Raw genomic sequence first — 23,818 nt, forward strand, 5'->3', positions numbered from 1 at the left:
CTCCTCCCTCCGCCTTCAAAGCCAGCAATGCTGCATCCCCCTGCCAGTCGCCCACAGTCACATCTCCCTCTCCCTTGGACATAAGCCAGAAGATAGGATTTTTTTTCGCTCTCCAAAAACCAATTTTCAATCCGGGTGCAATATACCCTGTTGAGAATGCACATTCTATTCAAATGGGAGTAACATACCAAAGCAGAACCTATTGTTTATCGTCCACAATTTCCCTTTCTCTGCCATGCCACAACCTTCCAGGGAGGGTGGGACTGAGTGGAGGGGAAGCTCTGACCACAGAAATCAGTGCAAGAAAGATACGTACTGACCGCTCCACAAATGAGTTTTCATCATTGTTATATTAATGTTTCCACAACAGACAATAGAAATGTTAAATTTGTCTATGAGATAAATGATCAGCTGAGAAATAAATTTTAAACACATTTTTTTTCTCCCCTGTATACTTAAATTAATTCAATATTCAGGTAGAGCTATATATTTATTTATTTTGTTCCTGGTTAAAATAAAGGATGTCTCTGATCTAATTCTGCTGTGGTTTTTTATTACTTTTTTTTCCCCCCCAATAACAAAAGCCAGGCACAAAATCAGATTTTGCTCCCAGCAGTTTAAATAGATAAACATCAGTGTGACTGTCAAAATCCAGGTTGGTTTTGTCAGGTTGAGATGAAAACCAGGGTTACAGTTGAAAAAGATGAATGTGGACACTCACAGGAAAACACGCTTGGCTAATCAAGTAAACAAATACAGCATGTGAGTCCCCAGCGGAGTATGGGTAATGTTGGAATCAGCAACTGTTTTTTTATGGTTATTTTCCCAGAACATTCTTAAAGTAATGCAGATCTTGCAAGATAGCAGAAGTACAATGTTATTAAACTTAAAATTTCATTCACTAGCATTTAAAAAGTTTTATTTTTATCATTATGAGCTCCAAATGTACACCATTGCCTCTTTCAGAAAAGTGTAGCAAACCTTAGACTAATAGGATGACATAGATCAAGGGGCGAAGAGGGAGCATGACTTCAGTATCCTGAAATACCAGCAAAGTTGTGATTTTGTGTGTGTGTGTGTGTGTGTGTGTGTGTTTTAATATATTTTTATTGATTTCAGAGAAGAAGGAAGAGGGAGAGAAAAATCCAAACATCAGTGATGAGAGAGAATCATTGATTGGCTGCTTCCAGGAATCAAACCGTGATCTCCTGGTTCATATGTTGACGCTCAACCATTGAACCACTCCAGCCAGGTGTGATCTTGGTTTATTGTGAACCTACTTAGTCTGGAAATCTCACCTAGAAACCTATTTTAACTCAGCTGTACGGTAGCAAAAGACATTCTTGTGGTCAAGCTTCTACTTCAACAGTATGGGATTTGTAAACAAGTTACCAATGAAAATCAGTTATATCGATATAATGCATAGATTGGCTGCATCTGTTTGCTGACCAAAACCCTGATGAAATTGTTCTGAATTTGAGACTGCCTATATTTTTCAGTCACTCACTCCATTAGTAAAAATGCTTGCACATGGACATCCCATACATGTATATTATGTATTTGTAAATGTTAAACGTGTACTTTTGTATTAATATATTATACACTTTATAAAAATACTCTAAAATAAATTTGAAGACATTACAAAAGTTGTAAATAGAAATTCCAATAGAAATTCCATTAGTAAAAATGCTTGCACATGGACATCCCATACATGTATATTATGTATTTGTAAATGTTAAACGTGTACTTTTGTACTAATATATTATACACTTTATAAAAACACTCTAAAATAAATTTGAAGACATTACAAAAGTTGTAAATAGAAATTCCAATATGTTCCCCCTGCACCCAGTGTGTTATTCTGAGCACTCCGCTCTGTAACCCATTGGTCTAGGCTTTAAGTGCTGTAGACACTTAGATGAAAAGGACCTGGAGGTCCAGAACAAGCCAGACAACTCAGCACTAGAGCAGGGACCCTGTTTCGCAAAAATTTACACTCCTCCCTACACCCTGGAAGGTGACTTTCAATGCAATGGCAGGTGCTCAGTGTGTTGGATCGACTGGAAAAGAGAAGGTGATAACTGAGTCAACCATGGATGAAGGTGTGTTTATCGAACTAGAAGGAGAAGGGAGAGGGACTCCAAGAGAGCCTTATCTGGGAATATCTTATCCCAAGGACAGACATCACAGAACTGGGGGAGAGGGTGGCTCTCATCAGACACCAACTTGAGCACCAACATACTGCAGAGTGGCGGGAAATGAAGTTGGCTATTGGAGGAGAGAGGAAAGAGAGAAGGTGGCAGGTTTCCCTGGGCCATGAAATCTAGGCGGAGGCTATCTGGATCTGATTTGCTGTAGGACAAAATATGGAACCATCAAAAGTTTTAAGATATAAATACCATCGTGATATCGATGCTTGATGAAGATTAGACTGGGAGCAGGATGCGTATTGGATGGAATGATATTTCAATTGGGTTTGAGCAGCTCTGAAGAGTCTGGGATTCTGACTAGAGTGATGGAGATGGTAATGAAGGAGAAAGCATGAAACGAAAAGTCAACTAGAAGGAATATGATGAAACCTTGGTTACCAATAAGATATGGAGGGAGAAGGAGAAGAAACCAAATATGCTCATAGATGGTCCCACCACTTGGGAAATGAACAACCTTAATTGACTTCTTAGAATGACCCCTCTCTCCTGATTTGCCAGAGTAAATGAGGTGGTGTTTCTCCGCTCTCATTTAAAAGCTTGGGGTTCATCCTCTCACTTCAAAGTAAAATTCTTCAACATGAGTGCGGCCTAACTCTTCAGGAGTCTATGACTGCCTTACTTTCCTGGAAGATGCAACTTAGAAGTGGCAGTGCTTTGGGGAGAAAGGAAACACCGTGTTTCTGTGTAGGCAGGTCACAATTTCTGGTTTCCTGCAGGTGAACAATCTAGTCAACCACAAGTTGAAGACTGGCTATAAGTTCATGACCTTTTCAGTCACGTTTTTCCTATATGTGAATTTCATGGTCCTATAAGCTATGAAGGTTAGCTCTGGGATAATTGAGTCAGCTGCAAAATAATAAAGATAGACTAGAGGAGTAGGTTATAACTACGCTGGAAGAAAAATAAACCCAAGCATTTTCATCATATAACTATACTGTAATTCCGTGGGCAGGACATATGATGTATCTATGTCTGTGCCGTTCATTTTTTTGAAACCTGTGTGCTCAATGACTTATTCTGAAAACGGTCTCCCAAGATGGTATGAAATGGCCAAAAATTACATAAAGCTCACTTTCCAAATGGAGTTGTGCAGAAAACGCAGCTGCCATCTGGCCTTCTGGCTAACTTCACTTCCTTCCTTCAGGCAGATTTTATTTAATCCGGACCACACAGTTTGTCCATCTAGCTGGTTCATGAAAACACCAGAACATGAACCTGTAGCAGAAATGTCTGGCAAGTGACAGAACATTAGCTGCTGACATGAGGGCAGTTTCCCGGTCTCAGTGGCTAAGCAGGTTTCTCCTAAAGTCTGCGTGCTTGAGTGCTCTCAGCTACGAAGTCAAACCAATTATCCTTGTCATCTCTCAAAGATGACATCTGCAATGCACTTGGGACGAGGACTGCTGTTGTACCTATACCGATGCTCTAAAATTAACTACAAAAACTTTAAAACCAAGTGCTAGTTCATGGTTGACATTATCTTGGTCTACTTGAATGTTAAATGGACCTACGCCGAGTCCCATGCAAAATGGGAATAAAATTTCTATTTTCATTATAGAGACCCGGTAAATTTGTGCATGGGGAGGGGGTCCCCTCATCCCAGCCTGCACCCTCTCCAATTTGGGACCCCTTAGGGGATGTCCGACTACTGGTTTAGGCCCTTACATCTCTTAAAATCCTGGACTGCTGGCTCCTAATCACTCACCTGCCTGGTTGCCCCTAACTGCCTCCTCTTGCCAGCCTGATTGCCCCTCACTTCCCCCCACTGCCATCCAGGTCACCCCCAACTGTCCCCTTCCTGCTGGCCTGGTTGCCTCTCACTGCCCCCTCTGCCAGCCTAATCGCCCCCTAACTGCCCCCCCTGCCAGCCTGGTCACCCCCAACTGCACCTCCCTGCTAGCCTGGCTACCTTACTGCCCCCTCTGCTGGCCTGGTCACCTTACTGACCCCTCTGCCAAATTGGTTGCTCCTCACAGCCCCCTCGCCAGTCTGGTCACCCCATGTAGTCTGCTTATTTCATCATTTGGTTGTCCCTCATTAACTCTCCTGCCAGCCTGGTGGTAGGCAGGCATCTTGTGAGGATATGATGGCCAATTTGCATATCACCTATTTATTATATAGATACATACTATGCTTTAAAATTTAGCCAGGGTGATGATGATGTTTATTTCTTCTTTTTCTATTTTGCTGTTTTTATTATGAGAGATGCTGACTTTCTTCAAATGTGTTTTTCCATTATCTACTGAAATAACCATGTAATTTTATCCTTTGTTAAATTAACGTACTGTATCATATTGACTTATTTGTATATCTTGAAAATAAGTCATCCTTGCATTCTTGGGATAAGTAAAATTAAATAAAAAATAAAATAAAATTTAGCCAGGGTGTACTAAAGTGTGGGAAAAGTAACGTGGCATGGATCGGCTTTTCACATCCTATTTAAACTAATAAAATAGGCATTTAATGGAAAAAAAAAAAAAAAGTCACATCAGTTCACAGTTGCTTTGCCCCCTTTCCTTGTTTCTCCAAAGTCAGGAATTGCTGGTCTCTGTAACTGCCTACCTGTCCCTACCAGTCCTTCACCTTCCAGAATCAAGGGTCTTGACTAGCAGAATACTGAAGTCAGAGACGGTCTGAGATCCTCTGAATTACACTGTTTGCCAATCATCTGCAAATGTTTTTGCTTTTCTGTTTAAAGCGGCAGAGATGTGAAAGGCTGAGCTGAGTGTTGGAGTCTGTGAACGGTGGGTTTGGCTTCCTTTCTAAGGGGCCTCACTTAGCCAGCAATGCTAAAGCCTGCAGCAGAACCCAAAGCATCGTTCCACAGACACTGCCAATGAGATGGCCCTCAGGAACAGTGCTGGCCCATCCCAAGGAGGCAGATTAGCAGGGGACACACATGTCCGAAAACTCTGGCCATAAGATAAACGTGAATGGAACAACATTCAACATCTGTGAAGGTTGGAAGATGAAGTTATTGTTTTTGAGAACATCTGCAGCTAGAACTTGATACAATTTTAACCATAAGCATGATTCTAGCAAACAATAAATTCTATGCTCCTTAAGGCATTATTAAATATTTACCAACTTGTTTCAAATTTTAAATTGCTATTAAGTCTAATTGGTACCAAGTTTATCATTCATTTGCAATAATTCCATTTCCTTCACCATTTCTTATCCAGAGCATGACATCATGGGATCAGAGGATGGAAACTGTTTCTATACTTTGGGAGGAAAAAAAAAAAGCAATGTTTGTGATAATCCAATTCCTGCCCCCCTGCTTTTTAAGCTAAACACTTATAATTCTTAACACGTGTTTTTTTCTTGGAACCATTTTAACTTTAGGCTTTATGTAAAATGTGAGAATTTCCTATCTCAGAAAATGGCAGCAGTTCATCTTGTATGACGTTCCCATGGTGTGTTCACTGCCAGTGAGCAATCTGCCTACAGCCATCAATATTATTGCTGTAAATAGAGCTGTACAATGTGCTTAAGTGCATGTTTATCACGTTCACTTTCAGAATTGTATTTAGGCTTTGATCCAAAAGGTCAACACATGAAAAGATCGAAAGATATTAAATAGGGTTTTTGATGAGATTCAAATGTACTTTGTAGATACAGATAATATCCATTTATCAAGAATGAAATGACTACTAGTAGTCAGTCCAAAGCACAGGTGGAAATATGCTACTGGTGTTGGGCTTAGGCCTATGAACAGAAATATAGTTCATGAATTTTACTAATGATTTAATCAACCACTACATAGATATTTCTCAGCCAAGGTGTAATATCTTACCATTCGGGTTTCTAAGTGTGTTACTTAGGTGCACACACAGGACCCTCAATCGCTAAAGCAATAAGGTCCAGTCATCTAATCTTCACCTTCCAGACTCAAGGGTCTTGAAGAGCAGGATACTGAAGTCAGAGATGGTCTGAGACCCTCTGAATTACGCTGTTTGTCAATCATCTGCAAATGTTTTTGCTTCACTGTTTAAAGCAGTGGAGATGTGAGCATTTGTGTGTACATACAAAAACACTCACGCGTATAAAAATATGCACGCACAATGTACTGTGGAGTAACAGGAGAACCCAATCCAGAATGAAATGCTGAGTTTCTAGTCCTGCTTCCAGCAGCTCAGAAATGTCAAGTTCTCTGAGTCCCCGATGCACCACCGGTAAACGTGAAGAGTGTGCGTGAACACCTATGTAACACTGAGACATAAAGACTAAACAACCAGGAGGGTTGTGTGTGTGCATGTGGTCACCACAGCTCAACCCATTCACATGCACACGTAAATGAACAAGGGCTGTTTTCCTCATCTCTCTCACAGACAAAGGTTTTTTTTGTTTTGTTTTGTTTTGTTTTAAGGATACTGTTAAGTCTAAGTGAATAAAAGTAAACGAAGTTAAAAAGAATCACGTTGATTGGGAGTCCAGCTGGGCCTGTTCAGGAGCCGTCTCTGGGGTCAGGGCCAAGTGTGCCTACCGGACACAGCGTCCTCCCTGCCTTGGAAACCGGCTTTCTCAGGGAGCCCAGGTTTTCCACGGGCAGTTTCCATGGCGCTGCCCAGCCGTTCTGGCACGGCGGGGGACGGGAGGGGAGACGAAGGCCCAGGAGGAGACATGAAAGGGACCCTGGAAAGGACGGATGGAGGGAGGGCGGCCTTTTATGTCTACCGGAGACTTGTTTGTCAAGTTCTTGTAAGCCGGGGGTTGTACGCATACCCAACCATACGTTATTACGATTTTCTAAAAAGTCATTCACAGCTGACATTTCCTAAATGTCATGTTTAGCTACGAAACACAACCCTGGCAGGACGTCAAGGTACTGCCTTTGTTGCTAAAACCGGGTTTGTTTGGTCACAGCAAATAGCTAACAAACTCGCGGCTGTTTTCCTGTAAATTGAAAAGCATTTTCTCACGTATCCCAGAAAGCACTTTAAAATGCATCCACGGACAGTCAAAGGCGACTTGTATTTTCTACAAACAGCCCAAACTGGGAAGGAAGGACCGTAACCAGAGTCCTTGGCAATGACTGGCCTCCTCCATTGGCCAGGGCCTCACAGGCACGGGACTGAAGCAGGTGGAGATGGACCAACGGGACTTTTAAATTTTAACCCATTTATTTGTTTTTATTATTGATTATTTTTTAAAGTTATCTTTATTGCTGAGAATTTTACAGATGTCCCCCTTTTCTGCCAGAGCTGGTGACAACCGCACAAGACCCGTGGCTCCATTTCCGGGCTCACGGACGCTGAGGCTGAAGCCATCTCACCACACAAAGATCATCAACAGCCTTTCCTCTTAAGAACCAAGAGCCTTCCCTCCCGTTCCTGGTCTCGGCCGATGGATCTTGTCCAATGTGGGATCAAAGAGAGGGTCTGAGCTAATAATTCACATTGTTAAAATTATGGACATGGGCAAATAATTACTCACGGTTAGCTAAGCAAAGGTTTGCTCCGACCTGCCTTCCCTGAAGCGACTCCTCTCAAAAACAAACTCCTGGGCAAATGATTAACGCCAGCGAGCCCGCCTGCCATCGAGAGGGTGGCTCAGCCATTGAGTGTGGACCAGGGTCTCTGCCCAAGGCCCGCTTCGACATCTGTGGCATGTTCTCTTCTGGCTAGAAAGAAACCCAGACTTTGGCCAAGAAAACGTCAAAGCGGTAGTTCCCTACCACAGGGCGGCAATTTTCTTTTTCAGACTGCAGCACAGAACTTGTAGAAGTCACTGTTTCAGCGAGAGATGATTATGTGTTTATTTCTCAAGAACAACGTGTCCCAGTGGGAAACACCTTCAGAATTTTTTTTTTTTTTTTTTTTTTTTTAGGGTTTCGCTAAAAAGGGGGTGTGGCAAGACAAGGGATGTTGAGATGCCAAGTCTGGGAGCCCGGGCGGCACAGCCATGGGCTGAGGGTGGTGAGGGTGGTGAGAAGGCGAGAGGATGCAGGGACCACCTCCACATGCTCTCTTTCTCCCCCGGGAGGGCAGTGACTCTCTGCGGAGGGAGAGGTGATTTTCCCAACAGGCAGAGCTCAGCAGATGTGTGTGGGTTGGTTCTGGCCCTTGACGAGCAGCCAGGATTGAGAATGCCTTTACGTCTCACCAAATATATCCACCCCAGCACAGAGGGGCCTCCACGGGAGTTGCGCAATCAAGATCCCACATTTCAACGCGGGGCTCGTGCTGTTTCGGGAAAGCTTAAAGGGAGCCAGATTTCTATTTGCAGAACTGTTCTCAGATGTGGCTGACAAATCACCATGGGCTTTTTCATCCCCTCTTCTTTGCAACGTCTGAGATCCAGGGATTCCAAAAATAATGCTGGGTCTCCATCCGGAAGTCTGTGACCGCGGCCAGATGGCATCCTCACCCTGAGGCACCGGCCGCGGCCCAACTGCCCTTCCTCTGATCCCGGTGCTGCCGGCCTGAGGCCCGCGGCACACAGAGGCTCTGGTCCGGCTAAACGTGGGCTGTGGCTGTGAGCACACGCTCAGAAGCTCCCTGTGGGCTCTGTGCGTGTCTATGTAGGTGTTCTCCCATCCCCCGCTTTTTTGGTGCTTCTCTTTCCTTCCAGAAGCAGGTCTTTCTGTGCTGTTAATCCTCTTGGAATGCGGCTCTTATCACCACCCAGAAGAATTCATTACCCTTCTGCCCTCCCCGCTCCCCAGGCCCGGAGACCAGGAACAAGGGCGTGATTGTCAGGGAGCTGCCCCCTGAGTTCAGGTGCGCTGGCGCCCAATTCCGGTGCAGCCGGCTTTTCCCACAATCAAAAGGGAAGGAGGGGGGGGGGGCACTAATCCTGCCTCCCTCTGCAAGGGGGCGGGAGGGAAAGGCCCTCGGGACAGAGGCTGAGCCCCCTGCCATGGAATGCAGCCCAGGGGCTTAGGGAAGAAAAGAAGGGCGCAGGTTTGCAGAGCATTCAGTGCAGCGGGAGACCAGGGAGCTGGTGGGAGAGGAAGACGGCCCCTTCGCCTTTATTTTCTCAGCTGCTGCTGCTTCCACAGTGGCTTCAGAGCGAAGTGTTTTCTGCTTCACAGAGAGCTGGCCAAAGGCAGTTTATGTCTTCCAATGCACGTCCTCTCCTACGGCCCTTAAACCATCAGCTTGGCTTCCACGAGAAGGTCGGCTCGGAACACACAGGCAGCACGCAGTGGGCTGTAAACCACGGAGCATCGTCATGTGGTCTGGCCATTAACAAAAAGTGTGGGACCCAGAACCGCTCCGGTCTCTGGCTCTTTCTTCACGCACGCAAACACGAAACCGAGATGGACCCTGGAATGGGAAACTCCCCAAACCAGAACGGGAGCCAAACAGACGGGGGAAGAGATGTAACAACCCTCCCAGAATCCATTAAAGGCAGCAGAAGGCAACCATTAGAAGGATGGCACTGAATTAGGCCCACCCTCCATTCAAGAACTATGTCCAGGGGCAGGTCTTTATAACCAACCAATCCCCCCTCCCCCACCCCAGCTATTTCTAGGACACGCTACTTCCTGAATAAAGGCCACAGGACCACCTTACGCTCAGGGATGAATTACCGTTAGCTGCCCGTTCACAAGGCTCAACTGGAGCTGCATCACAGTGAAAGCTCAGCTCCTAATCCCTCACTGGAGGGACTGGGGGAGGCGAGGACAAAACTTTTAACGCGCCGTCCCTCATCCTAAGGCTGTGTACATCAGCCATCAATCCTGAAAACAGTGCCGGGGAATCCCTTTGGTAACAATTATGCCCGTCAGCACCGGGAGTAATGCAGTATTAACGAAAGTATGTCAGGGGTTGGAGGAAAGTTACTGATGGGCTAATATATTTACTTCTTTTAGGGGAAATTTTAGTCTTGAGAAAATAAAATATGGGCCATTCACTGAATTTTTATTTCTCGGGATTTTGACAAGCATCTTGCCTTCCGATGTTTGTAGGGCAAACACACTGCTGCAGTCAGAAACCCCCCACCATGCGTTAGGTTTATTTATTTAGCAAACATTTATTCCTCCGCGTCCTGCACGGGGGAGGACAGTGTCTGTGCTGCTCAGCGCATCCAGGAACACACACACACACACACACACACACAGAGGGATGCTCCGCACCTCCTCCCGGAAGTGCTCTGCTGCTGCAGAGACATGCTCCCTGCCTGCCCCTGGGAGCCCTCGTGGATTTACACCCCTGACTTCACGTTTAAGGCCCTCTCATCCGCGTGAGTGTGATCCACACCCGAGGCTGACTCTTGGAGATAACGCAGACCTGAGACTGGCCTCTCAGAAGGTTCTGGGCAGACACTGGGCACATGGTGTGCTCTTCGCGGAGGGTCACTCCTCACCCGTGAGAACTGAGATGTCCTGGGCCCATTCTCTGTGTGACTCCAGGCCAGGGTCCTCCAGACTCCCCCAGCCCCAATAATTAAATAAATAAGTGAAATTAACTGTGCTCAGCCCTGGGCAGACAGGACTCCTTACACTGGGGTCCATTAGGGCCTTGTATGAAGAGAAGTGAAGGTGGGGGGAAAGGCTGTTGACCTTCTGGAGGGAGGAACAGTGGTGAACAAATAAACTAATCTCCGTTTCCTTCCCAAACCCACGAGGATGGGGAGAAAGAAATAAGGGGGTATAAGCCCAAAAGACAACATGTGGGGGAGGGGACAAAAAGGGCTGAGACACGGCCCAACAATTCTTTTTTTTTTTTTTTTTTTTTAATATATATATTTTATTGATTTTTTACAGAGAGGAAGGGAGAGAGATAGAGAGCTCGAAACGTCGATGAGAGAGAAACATCGACCAGCTGCCTCTTGCACACCCTTTACCGGGGATGTGCCCGCAACCAATGTACATGCCCCTGACAGGAATCGAACCTGGGACCTTTCAGTCCACAGACCAACGCTCTACCACTGAGCCACACCAGTTTCGGCATGGCCCAACAATTCTTAAAGAGTGAAAGCAAACAGACGGAGACTTGGGGCTCACCGACAAGAATACAAAGGAGCAGCCAGTGGGTTGGCCCACCCCAAACCCCGGGAAGATCAGGAGGCGACATGTCTCCCCCCTTCCTAGCAGCCAGGCCTGGGGGATGTGGGCGGCTTATTCTCTAGAAAAGTCGACCCCAAGAGGCTGGAGACTTAGGCCTCGGGAACAGTGTGGGGTGCCAGGCTGGAAACCGGGGCATAGCAGGGAGCCTGGGCACTGGCAGAGAGGCCTCCAGCCCTTCCCTCATCGACAGCTTAGCTGGTGCCACGCAGGAGACGTGGGTTCAGTCCATGGGGGACGTGAAGGCCCCACTAGGAAGGCCTGCGTGTGCTGACATTTGGAGATAACAAGGATCGTAAATTTGATTTGCTCACAGGAACGACTTCCTGTCTGTCAGTGGCTGATGCGACTGGCGATGATCAGACCAGAGGAGAGGCTGGAGGATAACCGGCAGGCCAGCGGCTGCCATCATTGCTTCCCTGACCTGGGCACCAGGAACCTGGGTGTGGGTCCTGCTGGTGTCACTGACCCTTCACCAGGCCTCGGAGTTACTTTTCCTTCCTAGGTTCCAGTCTCCGCATTTGTAAAATGAAGGGTAAGGTTCATGGTCCTCGGGGTCATGGTCATGTTATTCTGCGATGCTCCCTCTTCCCAGCAGGTCTCAAACGACAGACAGAGGGCCAGGGGTCTTCGACACGGTACCACCCGCGGCCTGAGGCTTTGCTGACCACTTGCGGGTCTGGCCACGTCCGCAGCAGGTGGCTGCCGTGCTTAGCTGCGATGCAAGGACGCCATTCTTCCACAAAGGCTGTTCGCAACAGCCCTCCACCCCCAGCACAGGACAGCACCCCGAACACCTACGATATACCCCTGTCAATTCTCCATCTCCCCACATAACAAAGCAGAGGCACTGCCAGGGGGAGCCAACCCAACGTCTTACTTTCACACATTATTACTGTCTTAATGAAACTCGGGAGGAAAAGAAAAGCGTGAAAAACTCAACGCCCTTCTCTCTTTTTAAGGTCAACGTTGAAAACGGAATAATTGTTAACATTTACCAAACACTTAAGGTAGGTCTGAGGCACTGGGGCCGTAAGTTCTACCTGTCTTTCTTCATCAGATTCTCACATACCCCCATGTCACAAATGAGGAAATGGGGCTCCAAGAGCTTAAATGATCTCATGGTACATGGTACCAATGGAGGGGCCAGCAGCAGACCTAAGTCTGAGCTCCGCCAGCCAGTGCCCCCGCTTCAGCCAAAAAGTTTTCCCGCAGTCCACCCTCCAATGCCCTTTCCCGTGGCTCCCAAGGGCTGACACGATTGGCCCTTCTGCTGGCAAGCGAGGAGGCAATCTCAGAAATCAATACTGGCTCCTGTGAGAAGTAGCCTTGCCCAAAGCTAATTGAAAGCCATCTGAACATTTTCAGAGCTGTGACCATTATCATCTATCTTGTTGCATAGCATGTCCCAACATGCCTCTGCAGTAAATCACTTCCAAATCACTTCTCCATGCTCCCCATACAGAACAGAATGCCACACAATCTTTTTTTTTTTTTTTGTCATGGCCGGGTAGCTCGAAGTCTAAGCTCAGGGCACTTGGCACTGTGACTACCTAACAGGTGGCTTGCTGACATTATTGTTTGAAAGTACCACTTTTCCAGGGTTTACTGCAAGTCATCCTAAATTCCATCCAGCTCTAACTTGTTACACAACTTAATGCTTAGAAACAATATCCTCTGCAGCTAGTCAACAAGCTGGACTGGAGAATAGAGTTGGTTGGGGTTTAAAAAAATTGTTGGCAAAGCTTCATTCTACCCTTTCCGACAGCCATAGACAGTGTGGTAATGAGGAAGAGAAGTTGTATGGCTTATTACGAGAACTAGTTTGGAAAACTGAAAGATATATATATGTTGATATCTAACCTGGGTCAATGGTGTGGGCTTGGGACTTCGATTTCACTTACCATAAATGAGCCCAATGACCAAATCATTGATCTGTATAATTTTGCAAACCAAACGATCCTTTACCTGGTTACTAGGGAGTATAATAACTTGGAGAACACACTGGTAAACTTGGTGGGGTGATGGGTGATGGTGTCTTGATCATCCAGTATCTGTCCACCTACTTCCCTTGGCCACAAAAGCTCTATTTTGCTTTGGGGGGCCCAGAGGAGACACCTCCAGGAGGGGCCTCAGGGCGGGCAAGCGACCAGGAGGCACCACGAGCACATCATTCCGTGCGTCTCAGTTATGGGTTTGCTGTACTCAAAACGGGCAGGCAGGCCAAGGAGAAGCAAGTCTTTGTCTGACCGTAAGGAAACTGGACTTTCTCTTTGCAAGGCTTGAATGAAGAGGATGGAGGGACTACCATGGCCTCAGACATCTCGTGAACATGTGGAGCTCGGAAAGGGCCAACCTAGAGGAACCGGAGGAAGCGGTCACGAAATGCACAACCTAGTCTACTCCCACTGGCGAGGGCTCCCAGAATTCCCACTAACCCATTTCTTTGTCGGCCCCTAGCTGCAAGGGAGGGTGGGAAATGCAGTCTTTTGGCTGGGCATGTTGCCTCCCTGAATAAAATCAGTGTGTGTTAGGAAGGAACAGGAAAGAATGGGTATTGGATGGGCAATTAATAGTCTCTTTTGTGACCTGTTTGGGTTAGGTTCTGTAAGAGAGTTGTTATTACATATTTTAGGATCTATAAATAGAGAATGAGACGAAGCTAACATACACAAGTATTTGATTTGTAAAATCTTTCATTAAGGTAGTCTGATTTTTCTTTTATAATAAATTCATTTGAAATTATTATTCAATTTTAAAATATGGTATTTACAAGTAAAAACACGGGATTGGCAAGTACCTGCAGCAGCCCAATTTGACATACTCAATGTAGAAACTGAGAAAAGTGCTGCTAAAAATGTTAAATATCCTAATTTCTTCCTAAATTATAGAGATAAATCACACTCCATATTTATGAGTCCACTGTCTCAGGGCAGGAGTTTTTCTGCTTCGAATTGTGCCTTCGGCTTCTCCAGGTTAGGTTAGAAATGGTTATAAATGTAGGTACCTTCAAATTGACATTTACTTCCCAGGGGATAGCTTTAAAGTTGGAGATTAATGGAAATAGCTGCTTTTAAGAATTTTTTTCACTAGTCACAAAGACACATCATTCGTTAGAGGATATAGAGAATGCCAAAATGAGATTCTCTCTGAAATTACTTAGTGTGGCATGAGAAGAGGAAGATACCCAAGAAAACAGCTGTTTGCTGGACCAGGAGAGATAAGCAGGGCGACACCAGACTGGACTGTTCACAGGGTTCTGCCTCCAGCCCCGAGTTACGTAGGTAACAAGAAAATTATCCTTTGTGGGTCCTTTCACAGAATTTCAGAGCTGGAAGGAAGCTTGAAAATCACCAAATTTGACCCTTTCCCTTTGCAAGAGGAGAGTTTCGGACCTAAAAGAGGGGTTACCTCTCTAGCATTCTAAAAGTTCATGGCAGAATCAGACTCCAAAAGACAGGTTTCCTAACTCGTGATGCAATACTCTGTCCACTAGTTTCCATCCCAAAGTTACAGAATGAGGAAGTTGGTCTACCGGATGTGTTTTGTGATTTACTTCTATGTGTACTGTAAGTTCATCCTGAAATTATATTTTCAAAGGTAGGAGAAATTAACTATAATACCATGATATGTGCCAAGAGTGATTAATGTGGAAAAACATACACCGAGTGGCCAGGTTACTATGATCTCTAAACGCATAATAATCTGGCCACTCAGTGCATATCCTATATAATAAAAGGCTAATATACAAATTGTCCCCTTGACCAGAAGTTCAACCAGCAGGCAGGCCGGCTAACCACCCATGTCCCCTCCCCCTGGCCAGGCTGGCTGGACCCCACCCATGCACGAATTCATGCACCAGGCCTCTAATAATACACACACACACACACACACACACACACACACACACACACACACTGAGTGGCCAGATTATTATGAATTCAGAGATCAGAATAATCTGGCCACTCAGTGTATATCTTGCTCCACTGAACTAAACCGGGACCAGGGTGTGTGGACAGCCATGGTCCTCCTTGGTACCTGAGGAAGGGGCTAAGAGGTTGCCAGGGTTTAGCAGCTGGTGGGACCTTTCCTTCGAAAGGAAGTGAATTCCTTGTCACTGTTTCAACTGCTTCCCCCCTACTGCTGACCTTCCCCTGAAACACCCTGGCCATAGCTCTCCCCCAAAGTTCAAAACAAGGGTACCTGACAAGTGATGGAAAACTAGGTCATACAAAGGCCTCTCTTAGAAGTGGCAGAAGACAGAAACAAGGACAAGCTTGCAGGGTGGCTAGTGTGAGTGCACTACAAATAGTAAGGTGGGTTCTTCTTCATATACATGCATCTCTCGGCGGCTTGTGCATATGAGACATGCAAGACATACCCCACTCAGTAGGTTTGTGGTCAGCAAACTGTGGCTCACGAGCCACATGTGGCTCTTTGGTCCCTTGAGTATGGCTCTTCCACAAAATACCACGGCCTGGGCGAGTCTATTTTGAAGAAGTGGCGTTAGAAGTTTAAAAATTTGGCTCTCAAAAGAAATTTCAATTGTTGTACTGTTGATATTTGGCTTTGTTGACTAATGAGTTTGCCGACCACGGCTCTAGGTAAATCCAGAAAGTGTGGGCCTGGGGTTTGGGAGTAGGAAGAAACCCCAGGGAGGGTCTGATGAGTGGCGTTCCTGCATCTTGCAGAGATTAGGAAGAAAGTGAGTAATCTCTGCCACATCAGGGATGAAAGAGCAGTCACTGCTCTGAAGTCAGGGCACTCCAGCTGAAATCTGTTTACAAATGTGCCCAGCCGAGAAGCATCACGTGAGGCCATCCAGACTCACTCACGTTCAGATGGCTTGTTTTCCTTTTCCCAGACAAAGAAACTTGGTTCTTTCTTACATATAAAAGCAGTATCTGTTTAGAGTAGGAAAAGTAAGGACCGAGTCTTATAAACAAAGAAAGGAGAGCATTTTAAATAGCCACAATTTTACAAGCCAGGGAGGGAACCACTTTACAAACCAGGTCACTTTCCAGGAATACACCGATAGGTTAACAAAAATGTGAGCGTACTGTGCACACTGGTGTGTGTTTTAAACATGATTTTTTCCCCATTTAACAATATATAGTGAACATCTTTTCATTATCCATGTGCATCCACATCACCTGTAATAGCTGGACAGTGTTTCATATTTGACTGTAACGTAATATAGTTCACCCAGCTGCCATTGTACATGTAAGCACTTTCCTCGTTACCCCTTTATAAACAGTGATGTGATTAATAGCTTTAGGACTAAAACCTCTGACACGTCCTTAATTACTTCCTTAACGTAAATTCCTATAAATAAAAGTCCTGTGACAGAACAGTGAACTCATTTTAAGGGATTAAAAAAAAAGCACATTGCCAAACGACCCTCTGTGTGGGGATCATAGAGTTCAATTTGCTTGAGTTACATGTACATCGCTCGTATTGGTCATTTCGGCCCTCCGTGAAGAGAAACCCCTGGGGCTCACGGGGGTTGGCTGTGTGACAGACACGCTTACATCTGTACTTCTTTTTTTAAAAAATATTTTTTTTATTGGCTTTTCACAGAGAGGAAGAGAGAGGGATAGAGAGTTAGAAACTTCGATGAGAGAGAATCATCGATCAGCTGCCTCCTGCACACCCCCCACTGGGGATGTGCCCGCAACCAAGGTACATGCCCTTGCCCGGAATCGAACCTGGAACCCTTCAGTCCGCAGGCCGACGCTCTATCCACTGAGCCAAACCGGTCCCAGCATCTGTACTTATGATGAATGTTAACTATAGGTGCCTTAATCAACTAAATGGGTTTAAACTAGTGAAAGGAGTTTTAGGGGTAAAATAGGCTGGTGTAGGGAGTTTTAGGAATAAAGAGGGGCCATGGGGGAGGAAGGCAGAGGTGAGGCTTAGAGCTGCCAAAAGGCATACGTTCACCGAGGAAAGCAAAGCTGCCACAGGAGAAGGGGAGAGGAAGACACCCGTTCGCGGAAGACAGGGAAAAGCCCAGGTGTGGGGAGCAAGAGGAAGCAAACTTTCACAGAGGACAGAGAGATGCCCACGAGTGGGGGGCGGAAGAGGAAAACAGATCTTCACAGGGGGCAGAGAGTTCTATCCCTGAAGTTGGGATGGAAAGAGGGGAACACCACGTGGGCTGTGGGCTTTGAAGCTGATGTTCTACCAATCAGAAGGCAGCATGAACAAACAAAGACCTGCGGCCTTTACAAACCTCAGCAAAAGAGAGCTTGGGGGGTTACCCGCCGGGGACCCCCTTCCGCTGCTGCGGGAGTCTGTACTTGCTTCCAATAAATTTCCCCTCTTTCCACGGACCACCTTTTGTCCATGGCTTCATCCTCTGCATCCATTTGGACAAGAACCGGGGGAAGAAATCGCCCTTGCATCCGCCCAGGGAACACAACCCGCTCCCGAGGAGCTCCCTGATTACTGCCAGCCATAACTGACATACTCGTCCCAGCCGGACTCTCTCTTTGGGACTGGATGCCTTCTTCCCCCCCCCCCCCCCCCCCTCCGTATTAAGCAGTCTTACTCAACAATATTTTCAAATAGTCTAGATGGCCAGTCCCTGGTAACATGCTCCCTGTGCTCTGATTACATGCACCAGCTAGAAAAACCCAGCATGCGGATCAAGCTCCCGATTAGATGCCAGAGCCAGCCTGCAGTTTGACATTTTAGTGAAATGACAGAAACAGCACCTGAAGTTCAGGCAAAACCAACAGGGACCCCTGCAAGACTGGGGACCCGAAGTGGACTGTGCTGTCAGACCACACGCTGCCTTTTTGAGCGTGGTATTCATTCCACCTGACTCCAAAATGGGACTTAAAGGAGCTTTTCTTCTTAAATGTTTTTTTCTAAATTGGACATTTTCACATCACCGAGGCTGCCAACTTCTTTCCGAACATAAGGATATTCTTCTATCATAACTGCCTGCTATATTTGGACACTGAATGGCAGGATATTGTTCTCATCCAGAAAAGAGGGGAAAATAGCTCATTATGATCACGAATCCTGCCTGGAAGACACCCCCCCCCCCCCAACAGAGCATCCCTGGGGATGCAACACCAGCCCCATAAAAACCCAGCAAGAACTCCATTTCCAGGCCGCATTCAAAAAGCTCCAGAGAATCCCAAAAAGTCAGCCTTCGGGCTATTCACCTCCCGGAGGGAGGAGAGGAAGTCAGGTCTCCCACCTGCTGACTTGAGAGCCTGTGAGACGTGAAGGGCCAGGACCCGGGAGCAGGGAAAGCAGGCCCAGCCTCAGAGCAGGAGGCCCAGCTTCTAACTAGATCCGGCCTACCCTCCGGCCCACGGGACTCCTCAGCCTCCTCTGCTCCTCCTTCCCAGGCCTCCTGCCCGCATCGCCCACCACACTCAGGGGCCGGCTCTGGTCTCCTATCCACATTCTTTTTAGTGCGTGGCCCTTCCAAATCCTCACCTTTGGACTCCTCTCCACCTCCATTCCATTGTTCAAAACCTTGCCCGAATCGTTTCTGTTTTGGGGTCGCATGCTGAAAAGACATGGTCCCAGACCCCATATTACACACTAAAGGCACTTCAAGCCACGTCCCCAAGGAGCAGACACATGGCAGAAAGCTATCTTTTGTGATTTAGAGAAAAAAAGGGAGGGGGTGTTAAGTGCTACATTGATGGGGGTGAACGTCATTAAAGCGCTTGGCACATGACGAATTCGATGCTGAGACCTGCCCACGTTCTACAGACTCACACATGCCTGTTTCCATCTGACCCGGCAGGGTATCCAAGGAGCCAGGGCCATGCCGGCAGGAAGGCCCACCTGGCCAACGGGAAACAGCATGTGAACAGGTCGCACGATGTTTCCGTTTCCCAGTCCACCGAGCCCTTCCGAATAATGATGTTATTGGATCCTCACCACAATGTAGAGAGGCTGACGCTCCCCGAGGGTCCATGGCACACCGGGGTCGTTCAGGCAGCTTGCTGGGGGGTGAGCACGTGGACATGGAAGTGGACACCGAGGTTCAAGGCTAGGCCCTGACCACCGGCCATTCAGTGACCGTGGGCCGGTGACTTCACTCTGCCTCAGTGTGTCTACGTCAGAAAGCAAGAACGGGGGACGGTACATCCCACCTCCCAGGGCTGCGGTGAGGACCCGTGAAGACATTTGAGTCAGTTAAAGGAGTAGGATGTCAGTCAGCCGGAGCCTGGCATACAGTAAGCTTTTCAGGAACGTTGGCCAGACTCAGTTCCCAGAGCTAAGTGCTTGAAGGCCGGTGAGGCATCCTTATCACGAACGAGTACAGCGCTCCTGTAATTCATCATTTTATCAGCAGGGAAATTAGCTATTTCTCACAAAAGGAAACCTTGAACTGGATATAATGAGTCAAAAAGTCAGAAAAGGGCAAAAGTTCAAGTGTGGCTTCTTAAAAAGAACCTCATTTCTTCTTGCTTCCAGAAAAATACTGCATGTGATGTAAGCATTTCCAGTCATTTCGGAGCACAATGGAAGGTCAAGCTACATGGCAGTAATATTTGTGCAGCGCATGGTGACTCATGGGGGGTGAAGGGGAGTCCCTGGTCCTCCATGCAGACAGCGAAGCACTTCTCTGGGCCAGCAACCACCCCTCCCCCTAAGCTCTCCCACACCCTCCACGTGCCCCTCCTCTGAGGAGAGGAGAGGAAAGATGGGGCCCCCGGGGAGTGCTGTGGGAAGATCAGTGTCCCCCAGGGGAGAGGGAGGTGGGAAACCTGCAGAGGAATGAAACTGAGCGCTTGTTAAAACGTCTAGTTGGTGTGTGTGGCTGTGGCAGCAAAGAGGAGGCTGATGAGCAGAGAGTGGTGTGGGAGGTTGGGGAGGAACAGAGGGACCAACCGGGTGGGCGGAAAGACCACAGGCGGCTGGAGTAACGGCCCCAAAAGAATCAGCCTTTGCTGCGGAAGATACCAGAGGAGCCGCGGGCCGGCAGGTGGCACAGAGGACCACACACGAGAAGCAGGACACGCGGGGGCCTGACAGCTGGCCTGGCCGAGGCTCCTGACGCATCCACAGAGCTCAGATGTGATGGGGGCCGAGGTTCCTTCTAGAAACAAAACCTCCTTCTAGAGCACATGTGTCAAACACAAGGCCCGCGGGCCAAATCCGTCTCGCCAGGCCTTGCAATGTGGCCCGCACCGCGCTGTCATCACTGCACTCCGCTGCGTTTCCATCACAATGACAGTTTATGACTGTTCAGTAAACCATTCGGCCCGCGATTTAGGCTGGATTTTAGATTTTGGCCCCTTCTCTGATTGAGTTCGACACCCCTATTCTAGAGCATCATGGACGCTGCTTCCAGTGGCACTGCGGGGGCGGGGGAGTTCAAGTCGGGGGCAGTGGGAAGGAACTCACATGGGGAACTCGGGGTAGGACACAGGAGTTACATGGGAAAGAGGAAATTTCCCTTGAAACAGGAACATGCTCGCCACTGACAAGTTACAGACTGCTGTCAGCCCCGCTCTGCAGGCCACGGGTGTGGACACAACTAACTGACTACACCCGTGTCACACTTTGAAAGTGGGAAAGAATTTTTATAACAGGGATCTTCTGTCCCGTGAATGTTTTTCAGGCCCCAACAAGACATGCTGTTCATATTATGATGAGTCCCTAAGAACCGACTTTATGTTACTGCAAACTTTTTTTTTTCTCATCTGTAATTACTACTCCTACAAGTTTATCTATAAATACTATACATAATGCAAAAATGGTGGGCTTTCGGCTCTGAATCTATTCTAAAACATCTGCTGCTTTTCCAGAATGGCTGATTAAATGCAATCTGCGTGCACTGAACTAGGTGTGAGGCTGACGACACTCTTGCCTAGGCCATTAGGCATCCCTCTTTAAGAAGTTCCTGTATTCCTAGACTCTCAGACAAATCGCAGTGGGAACCACAGATGAGTAATTATTTTAAAAAGAGTGTATTAAAGGATATCCCTTACGGGGTCTTTAAAAACAGCTCTGAATAGCATAAACAGGAGGCATGCGAGAAGGTGATGAGGAGAGTGAAGCCGGAATGGCCATTTCCACCCAGCACGGAGGAAACAAGCTAAGGCCGCTGCCAGCTCGCCGAGCTGAACGAACTGCTGTGTCATCAGGCAAGTGCGTGTCTTACGGGCTCCTTGCCCCGCATACAGTAACACCATGTGCTGCTGAGAGTCGGGAGTTCACATTCGCAGTCTTTCATTTAGGAAAAAGGGGACTTGTGAGCCCCAAGGAACAGCCCTCCTTCCGGTGGACACGGCTCCTCAGGCCGGGAGTGGGAGGCGCACTTGGTACCAAATCTTCACTAAACGCCGTGTCCTTGAGACACACACACATCACCCTGAGCCACAGTCAGCGGGCGCTCCCGTGGAGATTCTTTCTCCCCTTTCAGGTTTGACAGCAGATTTGTGCCGAGCACTTCCCTTGGGGCCCCGGTTCCCTCTGGGGCGGCCGGCATGCCTGGGGAGACAGCTGCCTGGCTTGGGGAGAGGAGCAGAAAGCTCACCCTGGGCCTTGGCACGAGGCACCAGCCAACTGATGTGTTAAAAGCAAAATCCTATAAAGTCGGAACTGGTGCTGTCGGTGTGGTCAGAACGCTGCCAGCCTATGTGCGTGAAGAAAAGCTGGACATTGCCACTGGATACGCTAACGTCTGGGTAAATGAAGCCTCCTGGGAGGTTCTATCAACTCCTCCTGCACTGCTGAGTTCCCACACTGCTCCAGGTTGTGGTTTCTCCGATCCTGTGGTCCCCGTCCCAGCACGCAGCCCGCGGAGGGCTTCTGGCGCCCTTGTCACCAGCTATACTTACTGTGTCCACTCACTTATTACCAGAGCAGTGGCTCCTGTATTGGAAGATCCTAGAGTCTGATGCTGATTCTTTCATCAGAGTTAGTCTGGCCCAGAGTATATCTGGTACGATATATAATTCACTAACGTATAGATCACAGAAAGATCAGCCTGAATATATCCCTTCATTCAGCAGGTCCTCACTGAACATCTCTTCCGCACCAGGCAATGGACACAACACAGGGGGGCGGGGAGGATTACTGGGGAGCAGAACTTACATTCAGACAGCCAGTGGTCTGTTACGGGCTGGCAGAATATATCACGTATCTATCTTGCTAAGCGTTTGGGCGGGCCTTAAAGAAAGAAGAAAAGAGGGCATCAGCTCATTAGTCGGAAATCAAACTCGCAGAGTACAAAGCCCCCTCTCTCCTGCTCCTTTGATTCATCTCCCTCACACTCTGCTGCTCTAGGTAAGCAACACATGCCTCTTAATTGGCCGCTGGAGCCCTCTTCACGCTCTTTTTTCAGAAAGCTTTGCAGAAGTCTTGTAAACAATTTTGCTATTCCAGAAAATGTTAATGCTCAAGGTACCCCTTGAAATAAAGGGAAAATTCTTTTGAGATTCTTTTTTTCTCGGTAACAAGGAATGCAATTAAGCCTATACTTTGGCATTGTGTCAGATTTCAGAGCCAACAAACAGAGCTCAGGATTAGCACAAAGCTACCAAGATGCTTTTGCTATTGACTACGTTCGGCCCAAAGGTCAAGGGTTAAAGCCTGAAAAGATTTTTACCCCTTTTGCTTGAATTTTCTACGTGAAGCAACTTCCAAATACCAAGGCTTACAGGACCCAGAACACAAAATCCTTTCCATTACTTTATTGAAAAGTTATGCATGCAGTGATTTATTGCTAACGCTGGTCTTTCAAAGTCGGGACATCTGCAAACCTTTGGACAACAGCTGCCAATATAAGCTTAGTAGCCCATGAGTCAGCACTTCACGTCTTAACAAATGATAAATCATCCTTGTAACCAGGGTGAGGCGCCGGGCTGGTAATGTATTGAGAGTTGGTACAAAACTGTGAGCCGTAGATGACGTTGTAACTCAGCACTTTGGAAAACGGAGGCTAAGCAAAATAATGACTGCTATTACCGCACCTCTTTCTTCCGGGGTACACCTGCTCTAAGCCATTTCCTCTTTTTACTAACTATATAGAATGTGGTGACTTCTTATGTGTTCGTGCTGGAAACACAAAGGATTCCTGCATTCTTTATAGCTTTATAGTGACTAGTCCAAAGGGGACAACACTCTATTTAGGACTTGCTATCTCCTACTCGCCAGCTCCAACTCAGCGGCTAGGAAAAGTTTTAATACAGTGCAACGTGCATATTTCTGCCATCATGTTGATGTTTGCTAATAAAAGAAATTAGGACTGAGAGGCGCCTCCTTTAGCTACGAAGAGAAGCTCACCAGCTTCTGCACACTTTCCCTATTAGCAGGGAGTGGCCTTTGACCTGCATGCCCGGGGTGCCCCAAAATGTTTCCATCTTTCATGTCTCGAGCATGTATCCTCAAATATGCTTATTTTTGTTTTTTTGTTCATAATTCATATACATGTTTTTACACCTTTAAAAAACATGAACAAAATGGAAAAGAGTAAAGGCATTGATGTAATGTTTTGCTAATCACGATTATCGCAAGGCAAATACACACGGGATGAGGTTCATGATTAATTGACCACAGCGGCTATAAATCCATATGTCATCCAGATAATTTAGATCTGGCCAGCTTCTTG

General features: G+C 47.0%; 1 protein-coding gene across 3 annotated transcripts in view; it reads right to left on the reverse strand.

Annotated features, from left to right (window-relative positions):
* The window catches only part of SPATS2L (spermatogenesis associated serine rich 2 like), a 137,959-nt gene that overhangs the window by 87,175 nt on the left and 26,966 nt on the right, over positions 1-23,818 (reverse strand). Inside the window, exon 1 of one of the 3 annotated variants that reach the window (XM_045575754.1) lies at positions 22,303-22,325. The exons of the other annotated variants lie outside the window; for them this stretch is intronic. Within the exon in view, the coding sequence (XP_045431710.1) occupies positions 22,303-22,304 (2 nt within the window). The 5' untranslated portion in view covers positions 22,305-22,325. Of the gene's footprint in view, positions 1-22,302; positions 22,326-23,818 lie in introns of those variants that run through there. 3 annotated transcript variants of the gene reach the window in all.

Source organism: Pipistrellus kuhlii, unplaced genomic scaffold (genome assembly GCF_014108245.1).
Source record: "Pipistrellus kuhlii isolate mPipKuh1 unplaced genomic scaffold, mPipKuh1.p scaffold_m20_p_7, whole genome shotgun sequence".
Taxonomy (NCBI): domain Eukaryota; kingdom Metazoa; phylum Chordata; class Mammalia; order Chiroptera; family Vespertilionidae; genus Pipistrellus; species Pipistrellus kuhlii.